The 21,806-nt window shown below is 52.1% G+C and overlaps 1 protein-coding gene across 1 annotated transcript; it reads right to left on the bottom strand.

Moving 5' to 3' along the window:
* Positions 1–543: 543 nt before the first annotated feature.
* Positions 544–16,828, bottom strand: HJURP (Holliday junction recognition protein). Its single transcript, XM_058700589.1, has 9 exons — positions 16,658–16,828; positions 16,250–16,316; positions 13,330–13,385; positions 11,946–12,063; positions 9,455–9,516; positions 8,035–8,127; positions 7,142–7,220; positions 3,424–4,993; positions 544–823 (listed from the first exon to the last, which is right to left on the bottom strand). Exons 1-9 carry the CDS (start codon positions 16,751–16,753, stop codon positions 784–786), a joined length of 2,181 nt encoding a protein of 726 aa, XP_058556572.1. The 5' UTR covers positions 16,754–16,828; the 3' UTR covers positions 544–783.
* Between the last annotated feature and the right edge of the window lie 4,978 nt (positions 16,829–21,806).

The following is a 21,806-nucleotide window of genomic DNA, read 5'->3' as shown; positions in this document are numbered from 1 at the left end:
ACCGCGAGATCGTGACCTGAGCCGAAGTGGGACGCTTCACTGACTGAGCCACCCAGGCGCCCCTCTGACTCTGTAGTTAAAGCAAGAAATCCACAACACACGGCAATACGTGGGCTGGCACACTGGCTGTCACTGTTTTCTGAATGTGTGAAATATTTTATTTAAAAAGTCACCGTGGTACCCTATTATAAGCAGTGGCAACGAGAACCACGAGCCACGAGGGGAGCCCTGTGGTGGCAAGAATCCCGGGACTGTCTGAGAACAGCACGTTTTCGGCTAAAGACATGAAGAGGTTAGGAATGGCCTGTCATGGGTGAGTTACTTTCAACTTGCTCCCTCCTAATACGGGAGAGAGCAGGTCCCTGGTTCTGAACCTAAACCGTGGCAGCTCTTTCCGCGAGGGCCATCATCTCCAGGGCTCACACAGGTATCGGGGCAAACGCTGCTCTCTACCTACAGGGAATAAAGAGCATTCTCAGGACATGTCTCCAGTTTAAAAAGAACACATGAGAAAAACAGGTCTATAAAGGATCACACGAAAACTTTTAATTGAGCAACTTTATTCAAATAATTTCGATACCGAGAACTCAGAGTCATTTCAATGGGACCAATTTCACGGAAATTTGCTTTGAAGGGCAGGGAAGTGAATCCAAGTCTCACATATTCTTGAGGATTAAAACAAAAACAAAAAACTCACACACGTAGAGTAAAGGAGAAGAGGGACAAAAGTCTAAAAGAAGTTGGCTATATACTTCTCCAGCTTTGAATTTTTCTAATACAAAATCACTTTTCTCTTCCATCTTGAAAGACGTGTTGTTCTTTCCTTTAGAAAAAGAAAAAAAAAAAGTGACAAGGGAAATGATTTCAGTACAATTCCACTAGAATTCCCAAGCCACCGAAAGCTGGACTGTTTTATATTTATTCCACTGCCTATATGTAAATATTGGTGGGTCCACTAGAGAAAATGCCACCACACTGAATAAACAGCGTAAGGGAGGTAAAGACCCACCCGAAGGCAATCCCCCTGCGCAGGCGGGTAAGCCAGTCGTTACGCCCACTGGCTTCAAATCCTGGCCCAGCCTCGAATGCGAGTGTGGACTCAGGAGTCCTGAGGCTTCAGCTACATTCGCTTATTTGTAACATAAGACACAGAACCTGCCTACTGGATGACAGCGATCTCATCAGACAGTTCCTGTGCGGGTTGAGGCAGAAGGGTGTAAAGAAGGTTCCACACAGAAAGCACTCACACGTTAGCCATTCAAATTCCTTTTGTAGTCACAGCTCGGGAAGATTTGGTCCCTTCCCTTAAGACATTTATGATTTAAGTAGGGAGAGAAGAAAAATATGGAAATGGTTAAGAATGTTTGTGTCATGGGTTCAGATGGAACTGCGAAAGGCCCCCGGGGGCGGCCACCGCGACTTATCAAATTCCAGGGGAGCCGGGAGGACCCCACGGAGGGCTGAGTTCTCCCCGTGTTTCACTGCTGGGCACACAAGGCATGGCTCATGGCCGTGACCTTGGTGTCTGCTCCATGTGGCCCTGGATGGGCAGGTGAATGAGAAGCGCGGGGCGGGGGGGGGGGGGGCTCCCGAGGTGGGAAGCAGGGGTCGGGTGCAGCTGAGGCACAAGAGGGCAGGGGGCAGTGACCCCGCTGCGCTGGCCGGGACAGCGGGCGGCCTGACCTGCCGGCAAACCTGGGGACAAGGTGGGAAAGCCACAGAGGTGAGCCTGAGGGGCACGACACGTAGAGAACAGGTCAGGAGGGTGCGTGTGAGCGGGTGCAGGCCTAGACAAGCAGGGCCGGAGGGACAAGGGCGCTCTGGCAGGTGGGGGCTGGGCCACCTCGGGCACGGCTCTCACTTGAGGAGCTGCCTTCGGTGAAAACCAACCCCCTCTCCGCTGAGAAGGAAGGTCAGGTGTCTCCCAAGTGCCTGCCACGGTCCCCGAAAGCCTCAACCCCACAGGACTCGGAACGTGGCTCCACGCTGCCCTGCAGGTGGCCTGGCCCGAGACGGGCGCAGGCAAGGAGCCCGAGGCCCGGACAAAAGGGGAAGAGCCAGCCACCCGGCAGACCGACGACTCGGCCCTCGGCGGGGCCTCCTGGGGCGCAGGCCGCTCTCCCGGTCTGGGAGACTCCCCCACTTTGCTCCAGCTCCACATTGGGCCTCACCCGAGGTCCCTGACCTCAATCCTTGACCAGAAAGACCAATCACAAGGCGGGTCCGCTTCACCTGACCAAGGTGGTCAGGTGGTTAGGGCCACAGGCCGTGTGGTGCCTGTGGAGCCAGAATGCAGGCTGAGAAAACAGGGGCAGCCGAAGACCGCGGAAGCGAGAGGACAAAGGACTGGACCATGATTCTGACCTTGATGAAGCGGTCAGCCAGCTTCAATGCCGGCTTCCTGGGCTCATTCGGGGGCGGGGGGGGGGGGGGCGGTCGTCTTCCTCACCCAGCCCCATTTGTAGCCAAAGCACCGGCGGGTTTTGGAAATACCTGCCGAGAGGGGAGCCACGTGGGTCCGAACGCTGAGAAGCGCGAGTGGGCAAAGGCAGGGCAGGAGCAATGGGGTCACTGAGGGGCGGGGACAGTGACAACTCAGGGCTCATCGGGGCTCATCTGGGAGAGGAACGCACTGTCCCCTGGGATGGGTCACAGGACAAACAGGCACAGGTGGAAAAGGAGAACATGGACACTGAACGTGGCCCATCTGAACGACCGCCGAGGGGGCCGGCCATCCGCACGGGGTGAGGAGGGGAGAGGAAACCTCACCACCAGTGCATTAAACCCCACACGTGCACCCGTCAGAAGAGCCGCGTCGTCCGGGACCCCGGCTCGCAGACCCACCAAGTGCGCGCTGGAAGGCCCGGAGCTCACGAGATGAAGTCTAACAGCCCGCGGCGACCCGTCCCACCTCACCGCCACTGGAGAAAGCAGAGTGGCGCTCGTACGTGCAAACCTGACCTCCGTGATCTGTGCAAACGCAAGTGTAGGCCGAGGTGGGACGGCCCAGGTGCACCTCAAAGCCCAGCACGGATACCGTGGCCCCGGCGGGCCGCCCCCGCTCCGGACCCACTAGGGAATCCAGAAGTACAAGGAAAGGCACTGCTTCCAGATCAGTTCTGCTCTACGACAGCTGTTTTCTGAGTGAGACCAGGAGAGGTGGGGAACGACAGTGTGACAAGGACAGACCGAGCCCTCCTGAGGCTTTTCAGAGAAGTCCCCTAAATGCATCCCAGGGGAAAACGTGTAAAACATTCCCCGTGAGGACATGTCCAGCCCCACCATGATGCATCTCACACAGGGACATGTGCTTGATATACACGCTGATTTCAGCAGAAGGAAAAGAATCTGGGAGAAGGTTTGGAAAACGAGCACAGAAGCATCCTGTCATAAAACACCCACATTCAGCGAACGGAAACGCACCTTTTTTTCTCAGCTGGGCTGTGAGGAGACGACCTCTCTCCCGGCCTTGGGATGGGCTGGCCCACCACTCTCGAGGAATCCTGGGAACTGGCCCACTGTCCACACAGCACAGAATCTGATAATCGGCGTCTCTTTGGAGGGGACCGATGGCCCCTAGCGGCAGTGAGCACAAGGCATGTTAATGGCTGAGCCTCGGTGGCGGTTAAGCGCAGTGGATGTTCTATGCTCTGCTGGGGTGACGCCGACAGCTTTGGGGGACTTTGGAAGCCAGAGTCTGGGTTTAATGTTCCTAAGGTGCCTCTCTGATGCTGAACTTCCAAACTTGCTTTATCTGGACACGCTCCAACGCGTAAAAGTGCCTTCGTCCGCGGAGGCGATTGTTGGCAATACTTTTGATGAAGCTTGTCAAATTTTTCTTTTATTTCCTTGTAACGATCTCGGCCACGGCTTAGAGGCTGCACCCCTGCTACTGAAGTAGGTCTGTTGGGTGATGCAGACTTTCTAAGTATTCCAAGACTATTGTTTCCCTGAAAAAGGAGTGTCTGCTCAGAGCAGTGTGGGCTCTGCATGGGGCTGGTCTCTGGAAGCGGGGAAGGGGAACCCCTTCTCTGCAGGCATCTCCCTGCTCCCCTGGCTCGATCGCCCAGCTCTTCAAAGGCCTCATTTAACCTCTTAGCTTCTGCTGTGCCAAAAGTTCCACTGAGCCTGCGGGTTTCGAAGCCCTGGGGGCCACGAGGGCTCGCTGGACCACCCCTGTACACGTCCACGGCCGAGGATCCCGGGAGGGAAGTCAGGACGGGCTGCTTCCGGGGACTGGGGCAATACTCCTGATGAAGCTTATCAAATCTGATTTCAATTTCCCTGTAATGATTCCCTCGCTTGCCTGGGAGTATTCTTGGTGTGGAAACAATTTTTACAGGGGAAATTAACCACTTTAAGGCCTTGTATCTATTCTTCTGATCCAGATGACACACTGCACGGGAGTCTCCATAAGGCAACAAAGAACGCCCCTCGGGTGTTAAACTCCTTAACTCCTTAAATTCTTTCCAACTTGGACCCCATTTAAGGACTTGGGGTTTGTTTATTTCGAGAAAAGCTTTGTCCAGTTTTAAACCCGTCTTCTGGCCAGAAGCGTCTAGTACGTTCTCACAATCTCTTAAGGCGCCCCTGTCCCTCCCTGGCCCGGCACGGACTGGGAGCCTCTCCCGGGAACCCCTGTGAGGGCGCCTGCCGCCTCGGCAATGAGTCCTGTTCACTCTGCTCCTGGAGCATCTCCTCCTCGAGCTCCAGTTGTGAAGGACAAATGAGGTTTTGGTGGAGAGGATACAGGACGGCTTTGCGCTCAGCAGCAGGCTCATTGAGTGCAGCATGCCCGCGTACAGGTCGCTGATGGTCACGTCACAGATGTCGTCGGGCTCAAAGGACAGGCTGCTTGAGAAGCTGTGCCCCCGGGTCCCTTGTAACGAGACACTGTCACTTCTAGGCACCACGGCCAGGTCTGCTGAGCAGGGGCGTGAAGCCGGCTTCACTGGGCCACCAGGACTCTCTCCGGACACACGGCCACGGCGTCCTGGAGGGAAACACACAGAGCGAAGTGTTACCGTTCAAGACGATCCATCTGCAGAGACCACAGAACGAAAAGGGTGGATCGTGAAGACAATTCAAAGAACAAGAGAAAAATCTCCACGAAAACGTGAGAATAGATTCTCCTCTGAGATTTCTTTCTAGTTATCAAACTCTAATTCCTACTTTCGACCCCAGCTTCCCCAAAGGGGTCTTCCTCCCCCGTGTGATGGTTTACACGTTGGATGCCCTTTCAAAGTCTAATTAGAAACCCAACAATTACGCCAATTACCTGTGGGGACAGGTGACGGAGGCAGAGGACTCCTGAATATGCCTCTTCGTACAGCTTTGACCTTCACATCATGTTAAATGTTTTATAGATTTAAAAAATAAAATTAAACCGGGGCGCCTGGGTGGCTCAGTCGATGGAGAGTCCAACTTCAGCCCAGGTCATGATCTCACGGTTTGTGAGTTCAAGCCCCATGTCGGGCTCTGTGCTGTCAGCTCGGGGCCTGGAGCCTGCCTCCAATTTTGTATCCCTCTCTCTCTGTCCCTATCCCCCTCATGCTCTTTCTCTCAAAAATTAATAAATGTTAAAAAAAAAATTAAATAAATAAATAAATTAAACCAACAAGGATAAGGAGAACTCTAGAAGTGAATACAAAAAAAAAGAAAAGAGAAAAAAAAAGAACCCAAGTGCATATCGAAGTGATGACAACGGAAAGAGAAAAAAGGATCTGAGTGACTTTGAACACAATCCTCTGAACGTGCACCCTTGGTGGGATACTGTCTGAGCATCCAAGAGCTGCTCAGGACTCCTGAACCTTCTTCAGCAGACTGGCAAGCATGTGGCAGCAGGGGCCGTGGTTCCGAAATCAGTCCTCACTGCATGACGAACCAAATGAGTGCAGGACTTTGGTGCTGGCCACACCTGTGGGGTCAAGGTCATGGTGGGGGGACAAAGTGCTCAAAAAGAGACAGGACAGGCAGGCCAGAGGTCAGGGAAGCCAGCACGAAGGGCTCCTGCAGGCTGATCTGGGACAACTGGGCATCAGTGACTACTAATATGTGAATTAAAAAAAAAAAAAAAAAAAGCCCATGGGTTCTTATTGATTCTAGAAAAAAATTGTTTTTAAAAAAGTGAAAGCATGTGGGGATAAAGAAAGAAACAGAATTAGGGCACGAAGGGACTCGGCGTCTGCTTACGGAAGGATGCCAACAGGTGCACACGGAAGGAATGGCCAAAGTAGGGAAGGGTTTGCGGGCGGGGACGCAGGCGGGAGTCGTGGCCTGGCGCCGAAGCCTCGGGGTCGGGTTTGCGGGGACCCAGGTGATGGGCACCCGCAGACGATGCCAAGGAGAGGGCACTTCTGTAGTGAGAAACCTAGCGGGTCCTTCCTTAGCTAAGTGGCCAGGCTCATGCGTCACCAACAATGGGACAGAGTGACGTGATGTCCTGAGAGAACCCACCGTCGCCTGGGCAGCATTTTTGCCAAAAGTGTTTAACATGCACTTAACCTAAGAGGAAACCACCAGAGGAGTAAATTGAGGGACGTGCTGCAACACTGCCGGCAGCCGGGACTCTTCAGGAAAGTCGTGATAGGAAGGTGCCCACAGAGACAGAGCTCGGCGAGGAGCTTTCTGGACTGCGGTGCGGGAAACGACTAGGCCCTGGCATGCGCCCCGCCCGCCGCAGCCGCGTCCCTGGGCCTAGGAGACCTGCAAGCACTTAAGGAGAACACATATGTGACTGCAGATGACGTACATAGTGTGCGTATGTCCGTGTGTGCACGTGTGTGCACGTGCGGGGGTGCTGTGTGCGTGGGCGCTGGGTGTGCAGGGGACGGAGAAGCAACTGCGACAACAGGCTGATTGTCAAATAAACGCGAGCAGAGGGTGTAGGAATCCTGTGTTTCCGGAGAGTCAAAATCTTTCACCGCAGTAGGTTGAGCTGAAGAGCTAACCAGCAGTTAGCGCGCTGGAGTCCCAGGGGAAACAAGCAGTTTGCCGACTACACCGGAGGCTTTCGCCTTTAGGTGCCGGTGTCTCTAACAGTTTATGTCAAGCACACGACAGGGTGCCCGGCGGTGGGGGCGCCGCGGCTCTGCCAACAGCGATCGGGAGGCGGTTCACGCAGTTTCTGTGTCGCACTTACCAGGGGCAGGCCCGGCAGGCGAGGCCAGGGGAGGGCTCAGTGTCACGCGTGCATCCTCTCCACCTCTGTCACCAGTACACTGAAAACGAAGCCTGCGATGTGAACACGTGTCGACTCTGGGCGCCCTCAGACGCCCCCCGCCGCAGTGCCGAGCCCCGCGGGTCGGCGAGGTCGGCTGCTCCTCCCCGACGCAGCGGCCGCGGCCTCTGGCCATGGTGGGGGGAGGTGTCTTAGTAACCTCTGGGAGCTTGGCCCATGTGACCTCCAGGCTACCCCCCCCCCCCCCAGGATGCCCTCCTGCTGCTCCAGGTTAAAGGGAAAGGCCGTTCCCGGTACCCCCACCAAATCAACGGGCCTCAGACCCAGCGTCCTCGCCGGTCAGCAGCACAGTAAGGAAACGTCTATGCTCCTGTTTGCTGCCTTTGAGATAAAGTAGTCAGTCATCCCACAGCGAGTACCTCCTACTTATTTGACATGAAGATGTTTTCTTTATGGGAAGACGTGACAGAAACTAGGGTTGGCACCCTTGCTCTGTCGGTCACGCTCTGGGAGGCCCCGCGTGCTCCACAGCAAGGTGACCGTGGACAGGGTGGAAGGGGGGAGAAGTGGGGCGGTGGGGGCAATCCCTTCCCCAGAGGGTGGGGCCCCCTACGTTTCTGTGAGCACCCCCCCCAGAACAGTGGGCGACGGAGGGCGCACCCCACGGGTTTCCCTGATCGCCCCCACAAGGCGAGCATCCGTCTGCAAGCCTGGGAGAGAAACGGTTGGGAAGCAATTGCTCCAAAGGCTCCTTACAGGCTCCACGGAGAGTGAACAAAAACCTGATTAACCCACCTCGGTGTCACTAGGTTATGATTCAATTATATGAAGACACGTCCTGGGAAACACATTACCTCTATACACCCTTCATCCTGTAGCAATATATCCACTTGGGTCAAGTACTTCCTTCGTAACTCATTTTTCAAAGGGCTCCAGGGCTCTGCAGGCTGACACAAGAGAGAATCAGTGTTCTTAAGAGCTTTTGGGTCCGGATGAGCTCTCAGATTCTCGAGCTAGCTGGCAAGTTCATTAATTACACGTGGGTAAATGAAGCCCCTCGAAGTCATTTTTCACTCCTCGCTGTTAGCGGTGCAAAGTGGGCCCGCCCCTCTGAAAATCCACCTGACCCAGAAATCCAACTTTAGATAATTCATCCAGTGGCAACAATCCCAAAGTAAAAAGACAAAAAAAACCCCAAAACACAAAAACCACCCTCATAAGCCTGTTGGGAGGTGTGTGATGGCATTGCTAGGAAACAATTCAAAACCATCTGAATATTCTTGGGTGAGTTCAGGACTCAACGATTAGCATTAGTCCCAATCAGTGTGCTCACAGGAAAGGACATTCAGCACTCTGGCTCAGGAGGCAGGCCCCCCATTCCCTTCCTGCCCACGCCCTGGGGACAGGGGGGTCTTGACCTTCACTCTCTGCACCTCAGTGGCTGCAGACCAGGGATAACACACACGCACACTGTTCAGGAAGTTCTTTACATCTGGGGGCACCTCGCCCTGCACCACCGCCCCCCCGTAATGCTCCAAAACGTACAGCCTTTCCCCCGGACCCCTGTCACTACCTTATTTAGTTAGACGCCACAAGTCACACATTGGGTGTTTGGGCAAATTCTTCACAAAAAGAGCAGTTTTCGAGAAAAGCCACACACAACAGCCATTCTAGCGTCTGACTCTGGGGCCAGGAAAGACCCCCCAGCAGACTGCGTTCTTTCTGTATTCCCGTGCATCCCACTGGAAGGAAGGGGAGATGAGACCCCGTCGGGGGAAGAGGAGACAGGTGGTTCCTGGGACCACGGGGGCACCCTGGGAGACACCGAACAATGGCCTGATCTCGCGACCTCGTGGACTAAATGGGCTTCCAAGGGCTGACCTGGAAATACTTCTTAGAAACACCTTCCTTATGACATTGTCTCTTCGGGCAAAGACCAACTTAGAGCCTAACTTTCAACACAGCGTGCTCGATCAAGGGTACTGGGCACACCGTGAACTGTGATGGTTCCGTCTGCACAGGGAACACCACCCGACATATATGTGAGTTCAGGAAATCCGGCTTGAACCGGGGGCAGTAAGGGCTGCCACGCACCAGATGGAAGGAGGCCCCTGCTGCCTTGAGGGATGTGAAGGGAGGACCAGAGACGGGAGGGGTGGTGTCAGCAAAGGGTGAGCCTCCCAAGAGGATTTCAAAAAAGACACCGGACATGAGGACACACACACGCACCCCAAGCCCTGGCTCGGTCCCTTCGTCACAAAGGGCAGGTCTTACCGTGAAGGCCCCAGCAACTACATCTTCCGGACACAAAGACGCATCATCACCGCTTTTTGAATCTAAAAGCAAAAAAAAAGGAAATCTCAATCAGAATTTTATTTATTAAAATATTTTTAAATTTTTATTTATTTTTGAGAGAGAGAGAGAGAGAGAGAGACAGAGTGTGAGTGGGGGGAGGGGCAGAGAGAGAGGGAGACACAGAATCCGGAGCAGGTTCCAGACTCTGAGCTGTCAGCACAGAGCCTGACACGGGGCTTGAACTCACGAACCGTTAGATCATGACCTGAGCTGAAGTCGGACGCTTAACCGACTAAACCCCCAGGCACCCCAAGAATTTTAAAGAAAGCTTGCGTTTTGCTCTCAAGAATAGTTTTTACACCCCTCGAGTATGTTCTAGGGTGCTCCCTTTAGTAAGGACACAGCCATCTGTCGCTTTCCTGATTATCAGTAATGCGACAAGTGCATCAGAACAGGAACACGCCTCAGGGGGTAGAGACCAGAGAAGCAGCTTTCTGTCACGTTGAGCGCCTTCGGTGGCTTCTGGTCCTCGGAGCTGGGTCGCTCTAGCCCAGCACCGTCCTAGTCTGCGATGGCAGAAAGTTCCCTGCCTGCCGCCTGGTATGGCAGCCACCGGCCACGTGTGGCTCGTGAGGCACATAAATAAAATTTTCCATTTGATTTAACTTTCAGTTCCTCTGACTCGCCACAGGAGGCTGGAGCCACCACACTGGACAGTGCAGCTCTAGGATAAACATTTCTAGTTATTTCGAGCAGTCCAGAAACTCGCGGACCTAAGGATCTGTGGGGCTAAAATCTCGATCAACGCCAGCCAACAGATAACACCTGTGAATAAACACCTTCCTTAAGGTCTAATTCTACCCTGAATGACTGCCAGTTTTCCCCGTGGGACTCAACCCATTTTACAGACGGCTAGAGCAGGCAAGGTGCCGGGCGAGGGCTGGGGAGAGCGGACAGAGGCTGCAGGTCAGGGCCGGCAGGAGATGGGGGTTCAGGACCAGTTACAAACCCGTCTACCCAGCTGGCTAACTGCTACCAGGAGGAGAGCCGGTGTAGACAGCTTGGGTGAAAGTGGGGGGTCTGTTCTGATGGCAGGTGTCAGCAGGGGCGGGGCTGGTACCGTGGGGGTGCGGTGGGGCACGGGGGCAGAGCCGCACAAGGGACGGTGGGAGGCAAAGGCACAGGAGGGGGACGTCTTGCGTATGAGGAGGGCAGGAGGGGCTGGGTGTCTGGCTCATTGAACAGGGAAGACGGTGGTAGGCCTGAGCCAATAGGAATTCTGCTAGGTTGACCTTTCCAGTTTAGATTTGCCGAGTTTAGACAAAGTCTTCAAGAAGAGAGGCTGACAGGCAGTAAACACATGCAGACTGGGTCTGGGATGGGGGTTCCGCCAGAGTGAGGGGCTCAGACCAACGTCAAGAAAGGGCATCCAGTGGAGAGGGGAGTTAAGAGGGGCTGGGAAGGAAGAAAACCCAGCGGGCACAGGGCCACAGGCCAATTACAGGATTTCCAGAAGCTTCAAATGCCACCAACAGGGCAATGGGATAGAAGCCACAGGATGCCAGTGGGAGTCGCCAATGGGGGAGGCTGGGACCACGGAGAGTTACGCCTTCCCGATGGAGCCCGGAGCCTGCACAGAACTGGCGGAAGAGAGGGTGGCAGTGGAGCAGAGCATCGGCTATAAGTCTGTTCGAGAAGGGAAGCGACCCATGGCAGGTGGCTACAGAGGGACTCGGGACCGGGAGAGCCGTGAACTCTTCCGTGTGCTTAAGGGAGAACCTGAGCACGTTCAAACAGATGCATCCAGGGCAGACAGAGACACCAGAGAGAGAAAGATGGTGATGACAGACCCCCCAGAAAACAGGCTGGGCTGGGGTTTGGGCAGCAAGACGTTCTGTAGAAGTCAGCAGTTCAGGGGCGCCTGGGGGGGCTCAGTCGGTTGAGCGTCCGACTTCAGCTCAAGGTCATGATCTCACAGTTTGGGAGTTTGAGTCCCGCGTCGGGCTCTGCGCTGACGGCTCGGAGCCTGGAGCCTGCTTCGGATTCTGTGTCTCCCTCTCTCTCTGCCCCTCCCCGACTTGTGCTCTCTCTCTCTCTGTCTCCCAAAAACAAATAAAGGTAAAAAAAAAAAAAAAAGTCAGCAGTTCATACACGGCCTGCACGGCAAATCTGGAGTTTCATTATATTTTTGACATTAATTATTTTACGGAGGGGGCAGTAAGTTAAAAACCGATGGGAGGGCGTATGTCCATTACTCAAGAACGCTTGAGCACTGTTTCTGTGTAAGCGCCACGGACGTAACAGCAAGACAGCTCCTTTGGGGAGTGCGGACAGTAGCGACAGGCACTTTAAGATGCTCCCACTTTTAAAAAAGCCTTGGAAAAAGTCATCGTGAGGAATTTGGGCTTTAAATGCCATCACAGGGACGCAGGTCCCTCCCGACCACAATTCCTAGTGCAGGGACACTCACCCACTCCCAGGACTCGTGTGCTGGGCTCAGGAAGCGCCAGACCTCGGGCTTCGGCTTCCGCGGGGTCACCGCCACTCCTGCTGTCTGGGGCATCCTCGAAAGTCTTCACTGGGGAGTCCTCGAAAGCACGGAAGTGGATAAAGACACGCTTGATTTCAGTGAGAACACATTTCAAAGCCACCGTAACAAACCTACACTCCTTCCTTTAGCATATGAGAGAGCAGGGGTCTCATAGGCCTCTCTTCTGGTACAGTTTGTGAGTCTGAGTCCTGCATCGGGCTGTCAGTGCCGAGCCTGCTTTGGATCCTCTGTCCCAGCTCCTCTCTCCCTGTCCCTCCCCTCGTTCTCTCTCTCAAAAATTAAAGATTAAAAAATAATAAATAAATAAGTAAATAAGTGTGACTGAATTATACAATGGATGATGAAAAGAAATGATCACAGTGTATAGTATGTAAAGAAGAAGGGGTAAAAATATGTGTATTATAGGCGGGAATTACATTATACTAAAATATCATCAGTGACTATAGGAGTCAGGTTGATTTTAATGGTTGTATGTATTTCTAACATTTGTACAACCAAACGTATTATGGGTGTGATTCAAATAATCAGGAAGAAATTTTATTTCAGAACTGCCGTTCCTTGCTTTGGAACCCTAACCCTGACGTTTTCGTTCTGGGGTACAGGCTTCTGGGCTGGGAGGCAGTCATTAAGGGAATTCTAGACATCCCTGCAAAAAAATGACGGTAGCAAGACTCCGTGGGTCTCCCAGGAGGCGGGCAGGCTGTATCGGCACCTCCCGTGAACATAACAGGCCGAGGTGCCCCAGCATCAGTGGATATATCCGGGAGAAACCACACCGGCGTTTTGGAAAACAGCTCCATGCGGAAAGAAGCGTGACCCTGTACCCTCTCCCTACTCTCTTCCCCTTGCAGAAGAGAAAGGAGGCATGTTTCTTTCCTCAAAGGAACTGGGTTGGGGCTTTTCTGTAAAGGACCCAACAAACTGAGCTCACAGATGCAGCTAAGGCTGGGGCAGGGGCAGGGGCAGGGGTGGGAACAGGGGCAGGGGCAGCAGCAGGGGCAGCTTTCTCCCACTGGCCAGCCCTGCATGTGGGGCTGTTGTCAAGAACCCCTTGGCCTACAGCAGAGGAAACGGGGGCAGAAAAGGCTTAAACATCAACGCAGCTCCTCCTGCTACCTGACGAGCAACAGGAGAAAAACTTCTCAGCAAATCCTTAGAGGAAAAGGGGGGAGTTCAGGTGAGAAAGACCTAGAACAGAAGCCCCGTGGCGACCTCGGTGCAGTCACAGCTAACCTACGCCTTTATTCACATCGATTTTCCCGCACGGCAGCACATGGCAGCAATAAAAACGGACATTAAATACCTGGATGTGTCCTTTGTTTTTCTCCTTTACTAGTCCTCCACCCCAAATTCTCAATCCTTCAGAAAAGAAATGAGAGAAAAGTTACCGCTTAAACAATCCTGACCGCTGAATGTCTGTTCAGTCCGCATTCAGAGAAAACCAACGTGATGGGCCAGAGAAAGACGTCATCTACGGAAACCAAGCCGCGATCCTGATACCTGTTGTTCTCATCTTTGTGAGGCTGGAAGTCTTTTTTTTTTTTAAATTAAGATTAGGGGCGCCTGGGTGGCTCAGTCGGTTGAGCGTCCGACTTCGGCTCAGGTCATGATCTCGCGGTCTGTAGGTTCGAGCCCCGCGTCAGACTCTATGCTGACAGCTTGGAGCCTGGAGCCTGCTTCGGATTCTGTGTCTCGCTCTCCCTCTGCCCCTCCCCTGCTCACGCTCTGACTCTCTGTCTTTCAATAGTAAATAAACATTAAAAAAAAATTAAGATTAGACAGAAATCTGTCATTAATGGAAATCTCCTACCTAGGAGGCAGATTATCCAATTCCGTCATTAAGCCACAGAGTTAAGCAGAAACAAGGAACACACATGTGCCAAGTATCGTACTCAAAATATATTTATTGAGAGCAATCTATATACTATGTATAGACTGGAAGCACTTTCTGAGGGCAATATAGATGTCTAGAACAAAGCCTAAGCGCAGGGTAAACACGGAGATCAGGAGTCCTGCCACTTACTCGTTAGCAGAACCGGGGCAAGAATACTTAATCTCTCCCTAAACCTCCATTTGCCCCCAGGTAAATTCAAGTGAACAAGAAGGGATCCTTGGGTTGAGATGGTTGCCAATGAGGACACTAGCAAACGTTCACACACGGCGCTTAGAATGCTCCAGGCTCTATTCTAAACACTTTCCAAGTACACCTCATTCAGTGTGTACAACTCACCTGTACAGAACTCCTACTTTCCAAGTTCACTGGCCAGACGGAGACACAGAGGCAAGGAGTGGGTCCAGCAACCAGCCCGGGCTGCTCAGCCATGTGGTGGAGCCAGGCTGGGAACCTAGGGGAGTGACTCTCTGTGCTCCTGGCCACTGTGCCCTGTGGCCTTTCTGGAACAGAGTGAGGCCGTGCAAATGTGCTCCGTCAGGTCAAGGCTTTGCCAATTTGGCTAAGTGACATGGGGCTGGTTCCTTTACGTTTCCTTGGGCTAAGTGACATGGGGCTGGTTCCTTTACGTTTCCTTGGGCTAAGTGACATGGGGCTGGTTCCTTTCTGCTGCACCCTCTGTTAGGAAACCATGATCCTAAGGACAGCACCTACCCCAAAGGGCTGTTGAGAATCAAAAACACAAGACTCTCAGAAGCAAAGGGCACACCTTAGCTATCCACACATGCGAACAACTATTCCTCCCCTCCTGTCCTCGTCATAATCGGTGTGGGAGTGTTAGCTCCGATCTACACCCTACGGCGTTGCCTTAAATCGGGAGTTTATGCTACAAGGGTGATCAGCTAACCCTAATCACGGTGGCACTCCCCTGAGTACCTCTCCAGGCTGAGCAACAGGACAGAGGAACTGTACTATCAGCAGCCGGGAGCTCGTTAGACCTACTCAATCTGCACCCAGCACCGATGCCAGAGGCCTCAGGGATCCGTTTTAACAGGCTGTTCTCATTAAACTGGAGTCAGGAGTGAGTTTCAGCAGTGAAGTTAGTGGTATTCTAGATATGTGGAGTGGCCAGACCATTCCTTGCGTAAACAGCGCATCAGAACATAGTGAATGAAGCCTGTTGATGGCACCCTGGGAACGATTCCTACCCAGCCCTGGGTCCTGCCTTCGGGTTAGATTTGTCATTGCCTGATGAGACCAGAGAGTAACAGAGGCCTGGAGCTGGACTATCTTAGCTTCTGTCTTCATGAACTTTTCACCCAAGGTGTGGCTGGGCCAGCTAAAAATGCAGAGAGCTCAAACTTTATTTAACTTCAGAAGCAGATCTTATGAAGCTTTTAGTGCCTGTCTGTCCAATGCAGAGCAGAACTGGATCTGAGATCTGCCTTCATTAGCAGGTCCTAATGAGTTGGTAACAAGACAGAGGGGGAGGAACTGACGTCACCCAGTGCAAACTTTCTTCACCCAGCTACCAAAGAGAATCCAGGAGATTTAAGTCAGCTTACAACATCAACCACTGAACAGAATGGCTCCTTCTCCTTATATTCAGGTCAAGTTCCAAGTACTCAGAATCTCAAGGAGGACAGCTAATACTCCAAGTCAAACAGGTCAAAAAGTAGTAAGAGTGATTACAAGAGCCGGGCCTTGTTCCAAGAGCTTCACAAGGAGCTCCTGTAACTTACAACATCCCCATCAAGTAATCTACTTGATCTTCCCATTTGACAGGTGAAGAAACAGAGACACAGCCTTGGCTGTTAAAGCAACCAGCCCACAGGGTGCCTCGGGTGGCTCAGCTGGTTAAGTGTCCGACCTTGGCCCAGGTCATGATCTCCCGGCTTGTGAGTCTGAGCCCCGTGTCGGGCTCTGTGCTGATGGCTCAGAGCCTGGAGCCTGCTTGGGATTCTGTGTCTCCCCTCCCTCTCTGTCCCTCCCCCTGCTTGCACTCTGTCTCTCTCAAAAATAAACTTAGAAAAAAATTACAACCCCCCCCCCCCCCCAAAACCAAAAAACATCCCAACCGCCCAGACCGACAGGGTCAGACAGGGGTATTTTTAACCAGCGTACGTCTATGGACCTGCAGAATTCTGTTTTTAATAGGTAATTTAAAAAATAAGTAATTTATAGGCTCAAGGGAACTAGGAATGTTTTAGTTCTTATTAGGCGGACAACATTTTCACAAGAGAGCAGGGATAGCATTTCAAACTCTGAAACGACACTATCCTGTTCACACTCTGAACTGTAAACATTCAGAAGTGGGGGGATGACTCCGTACCCTGGGGTGTCTCATAGGTCAGCGTGGACATCTGCACCAGCGGGGCATCCTCGAAGGGCTGGTTGTACTGCGGGAGAGAAAGGGGCATCCCCTCAGCTCCGAGGGCCGCGAGGAGGCCCTGACCCGGCTGAGGAGGCGCCAGCACAAGGCTGGAAGTCTGCAGGCCCCCCCAAACCCGCCCGCCTCCCTCTCGCCCCCAAACCACCTCCCCTGTCTACCCCAGCGCCCCCAATCCCGCTGCCTCCTCTCCACCCCCTCTCCCCTCCCCTTCCCACCCCGCTCCCCCACCTTCGGCCCCGCGCTCGGCCGCCTCCACCCTTACCCCAGCCCCCAGCCCCGTTTTTCCCCTTCCCCATCGCGCCCGGCCTCCCCGACTCCAGCGGGCCGGTTGGGGGGCGGGGGGCCTACCTTTTCTATCAGCCGCTGCATGCGCGTCTGGAAGCGGCGGCGGCTGTCCCGGAGCTGCCACAGCAGCGCGTCCTCCCCCAGGGGCTCGCCCTCCATGGCAAGAAGAGACCCGCACCCGACTCCAGCGGCAAGACGTACCGCGGCCCCTTCGGCGCCCCGGTTCAAATAACGACTCCCGCCCCCTCTGCTTGCCCTTCCGGCTTGCTATTGGCTGGTGAGGAGAGGCCGGGCGCTGATTGGGCCTTTCAAACGCGTGGCGCATCTTACTCCCGGCCAATCCGCGGCCGAGCTTCTGCCCCCGCCCCACCCGAGCCCGGCCCGGCCGCGGGGAGGAGGCGGGGGCGGGGGCGGGGGCGGGGGCGGGGGCGGGGGGGGGGGCGGGGGGGGGGGCGGGAGGTGTCCGCCACCGCGCATGGCTTAGGGCGATGGCCCGGTGGAACCGGCGACGTTCCCGTTAATCGGCAGCGCCACTCGAGAACCCTGTGGAATTATGGGATTCCTCCGTTGTGCACCTGAGATGACTGGGTGACTTGCTGGGGGGCGGGGGTCTCGCGTCGGTGTGAGGACCGCTGTCACCCAGATGTTACCTGGCCAGTTTCCTCCCCTGGCCCCCCTCCAGGCCCGACGCAGTTACGACCCCGGGGCGGGGGAGGGAGGGTGCCCAAGAAAGACACCGCCAAATTACCAATGCAAAAGGAGGAGGAAAATGACCATACGTTTAGGAAGAAATGCCATAAATGTTATAGAATCCAGGAAAATAAAATATTTTTATTGGAGCACCCGAACACATAAAGCAAATATTAACAGACCTGAAGGGAGAAAGACACAGCAGTACAATAATAGAGGACTTTAATATTCCACTCACATCGATGCATATACCATCCAGACGCAAATCAATAAGGAAACATTGGCCTGTGTGAAGTGTTAAATCAGATGGATTTGGATACATACAAACAAAACATTGCGTCCAAAAGCAACAATACACATTCTTCTCAAGTGCCCCTGGAACATTCTCTAGGACAGATGGTGTGTTAGGGCACAAAACAAGTCTTAATAAATTCAAGAAGATTGAAATCATCAAGCATCTTTTCTTAATCACTGAAACCAGTAATCGATCACATGAAGAACACTGGAATATTCATAACTTTGAGCACCATTAGGTCCCTTGGATGGACTCTTCACCTCCTCTCAGCCCGCACCCCAATCCTATCAGGCCATTGGGTAGAAATTAGGGGAGAAGGAGGGGGTGAGAACTGTGGGCGCGTGGAGTGTAAGCGTCCAGGGAATGTATCGTGAAGGGCACAGAGATGTGCTGCCTGGATCTGCCTTCAAGATGCCCGGGCTGCTGGAGGGCTGTCCACAGGTGCTTACAGCTGGCAGCCTCTTCAGGAATCGCCTCGGTTGCAGAGAGCCCCCTATCCATGGTGTGCAGCCCCAGGGTGGCCTAAATCCACTGAGAGCTCTAGGGAGGGAATATGAGGGCTGGGCCTCCATGTCAAGCGGAGGGCGGCCCTGATGATTCATTCCAGCTCCTGAGCTCTGCATGGGATCAGTGGAGGCAACGTGTCCCCTCTTGATTCGTCCCCGCCCTTCCACAGGTGTCAATGGTGAGGGCACCTCCTAACAAACACCCTGCACCCTAACTCGGTCTTCCAGTGTGATCTCTGGAGGACCTTGATGCAAGTGGCCACTGAATCTACACATTCAGTTTCTCGCTTTTCTGACTTTCACAACTAGGCTACGTTTTCTCCCTCTCCCTCCCTTGGGAGTGTTCAGAAATTTAACATGCTGTTCCCTCAACTCTATGTTTCCACGCAAGTTACTTTCAAACATTTAACTTACCACATGCAGAGATTTGAGACCTCAAAATTGGGCTTTCCCAGAGCTTGGTGCCCACTCCTAGGAAACCACTCCCGGGTTCCAGGGCTATCCTCCCTCGCTTCACTGACTGTCCAAGGATCTGCCTCCGACCCAGGGGTTCCTGGACAGCTTCAGGGGAACAATTTATCAATCTCAAGTTTATGTCTTTAATTGAAGTTCCTCAAACAGACTCACGTTGGCCAATCCTCTCTGACCCAGCCAAAGCCGATGCCTGACTCTTATCCTTCTGGCCACGTGGTCATCCAGTCCTCTCTGACTGAATTTTTCCCACCCTGTGGTCCAAAGTGGTGGCCCAACTAAGGAGCCCTGCAAGATGCTTCTGATTTGGCACCATTCTGTACAAACAACCTGCCCCACTGTAGCAGCCTATACATGTGACCTCAGGACCCCAGAGCTGCCGTGCAAACTCCTTCCACAACACTCCCAAATAACAGGGAGGATCGCAACCACTCCCAAATAACAGGGAGGATCGCAACGTCAGTCTGCAATTTCTCTGGCAGTGGAAGGGGCTGGGAACAGCACCCAGGGTCTCACAGAGTTTCCATAGCGGCAGAGAGGAAGGCATGCTCAGCCCTGCAGCCCTATTTCCGCCTCTGGTTGCACCTACACAGCGCCCTCTGCTGGCCTTGACAGAATTTTCAACCCTGGAAGTGTTTAAAATTATGGGCATAGGACAGGGAAGGAAACAATCAACAAAGTTAAAAGGCAACTGACCGAATGGGAGAAGATATTTGCAAATGGCATATTGGATAAAGGGTTAGTATCCAAAATCTATAAAAAAAAACTTACCAAACTCAACACCCCAAGACCAAATAATCCTGTGGGGAAATGGGCAGAAAACATGAATAGACGCTTTTCCAAAGAAGCCATCCAGATGGCTAACAGACACATGAAAAGATGCTCGGCATCACTCAGCATCAAGGAAATACAAATCAAAATCACGATGAGATACCACCTCACACCCATCAGAATGGCTAACATTAACAACTCAGGAAACAACAGATGTTGGCGAGGATGCAGAGAAAGGGGAACACTTTTGCACTGTTGGTGGGAATGCAAACTGGTTTAGCCACTCTGGAAGACAGTATGGAAGTTCCTCAAAAACTTAAAAATAGAACTACCCTACAGCCCAGCAATTACACGACTAGGTATTTATCCAAAGGATAAAAAAATGCTGATTCAAAGGGGGCACATGCACCCCAATGTTTATTGCAGTGCTACAAACATTGATAATAGTCTATTTGACTATAGTCAAAGTATGGAAAGAGCCCAAATGTCCATCAACTGATGAGTGGATAAAGAAGATATGGCATATACATACAATGGACTACTCCTCATCGATGAAATCATGCCATTTGCAACAATGTGGATGGAGCTAGAGTGTATCATGCTGATCGAAAGAATCAGTCCTAGAAAGACAAATATCATATGATCTCACTTACATGTGGAATTTAAGAAACACAGCAGAAGAACATAGGGGAAAGGAAGGAAAAATCAGATGAAAACAGAGAGGGAGGCAAACGATAAGAGACTCTTAACTATAGAGAACAAACTGAGGGTCACTTGAGGGGAGGTGGGTGGGGGATGGGCTACATGGGGAACGGGCATTCAGGAGGGCACTTTTTGGGATGTGCACTGAGTGTCATATGTAAGAGATGAATCACTAGGTTCTACTCCTGAAACCAGGACCACACTGTATGTTCACTAACTTGAATTTAAATAGACAAAATAAAATTATGGGCATAGGAAATAATTGTCACTGGAATTGTTTTATGACTGCTCTCATAAAATACGCCTAAATTTTATAAAATTTTTATGTAATAGATGGGTGTTTATTCTGCAGCATTTCCATGGAATAATGTGTTGGAAAAGTGTGGAAATGTCACCACCATCTGTGGTTGGGGAGACACAACTTTGGCTGGTCCCAGAGTTGACATAGCCACTGCTATGTCATAGTGAAAACGTCTTTATGAGATGAATTATCAGCCACAGGCAGCAAAGCCCCATCCGTTAGGCTGCCAAGAAAAGGGGTCACTCCCTTCCATTGGTCTAGAGCTGATGGAAAGAGACTGTCATAGCTGACCATTTGGGTTTCCAAAAGGTGTCCGTCGAAGCTCACAAAAGGTGTTTATTCTTTGATTTAATGAGTCTACTTTTTGAAATCTGTTTTATTTTATTTATTACAATTTTTTTAAAGTTTATTTATTTTGAGAGCGAGTGAGCAGGGAAGGGGCAGAGAGGGGGAGAGAATCCCAGGCAGGCTCCACATTGTCAGCGCGGAGCCCTATGTGGGGCTCAGACTAACGAACCGTGAGATCCTGACCCGAGCCGAAACCAAGAGTGGGACGCCTAATTGACCAAGCCACCCAGGCACCCCTGAAATCTCTTTTAAGTACTTAAGCCTAGGGGCGCCTGGGTGGCTCAGTTGGTTGAGCGTCCGACTTCAGCTCAGGTCACGATCTCGTGGTCCGTGAGTTCGAGCCCCGCGTCGGGCTCTGGGCTGATGGCTCAGAGCCTGGAGCCTGATTCCGATTCTGTGTCTCCCTCTCTCTCTGCCCCTCCCCCGTTCATGCTGTGTCTTTCTCTGTCTCAAAAATAAATAAACGTTAAAAAAAAAAATTAAGTACTTAAGCCTGTTGGCAAAGATTTAGGTGTAGGACCTTTAATGAAGCACTGTTTACAAAGTCCAATACTAAAAGGGTGGTTGAATAAATGGCAATAAATATGCACTGTATTCCATTCACAACAATCTTGAGACACTGTATTCATTGCCATCTAAAACGTATATGATTTTTTAGTGTAAAAGGTTATAAGCCTGTATTATGTATCTGCTCTTAAAACATACATTGTATGTTTTTAAAATTTGACTATGTTTTGTATCAAAATGTTTCCCGTGTTATTTCTAGATGATGGTATTATGGGTTATTTTTAATATCAGTTTTCCTTAGCTGCATTTTCTAGACTGAACAGGTATCCTGCCATTGTGAGCAAACATCACTCATGTAATAGAAAACACAGTCATACGTTTTACCTTGGTGCTACAAAATTAAAGACCACTTAGGCAAATAAGACATGCATGGCTGCAAACATTCCCACATTCTGCTGTCATACAGCTGGACAACGTTTTATCAAAATGATACCTCACCTCCCAGCTTTTACCCAGAAGTGTTTTTGTTTTTTCCCCAGGAAAAGTAGGGCTCTAGCTCTCTTTGGTGATGGTCCCGTCTCAGCTTTGTGTGGTGGGAAATTGCTTTTTATTCTTCACCTT

The sequence above is a fragment of the Neofelis nebulosa genome, chromosome 2 (assembly GCF_028018385.1).
Source record: "Neofelis nebulosa isolate mNeoNeb1 chromosome 2, mNeoNeb1.pri, whole genome shotgun sequence".
NCBI lineage: Eukaryota > Metazoa > Chordata > Mammalia > Carnivora > Felidae > Neofelis > Neofelis nebulosa.
Note: the sequence above shows the minus strand (reverse complement) of the source record. Positions and strands in the feature narration are given on the sequence as shown.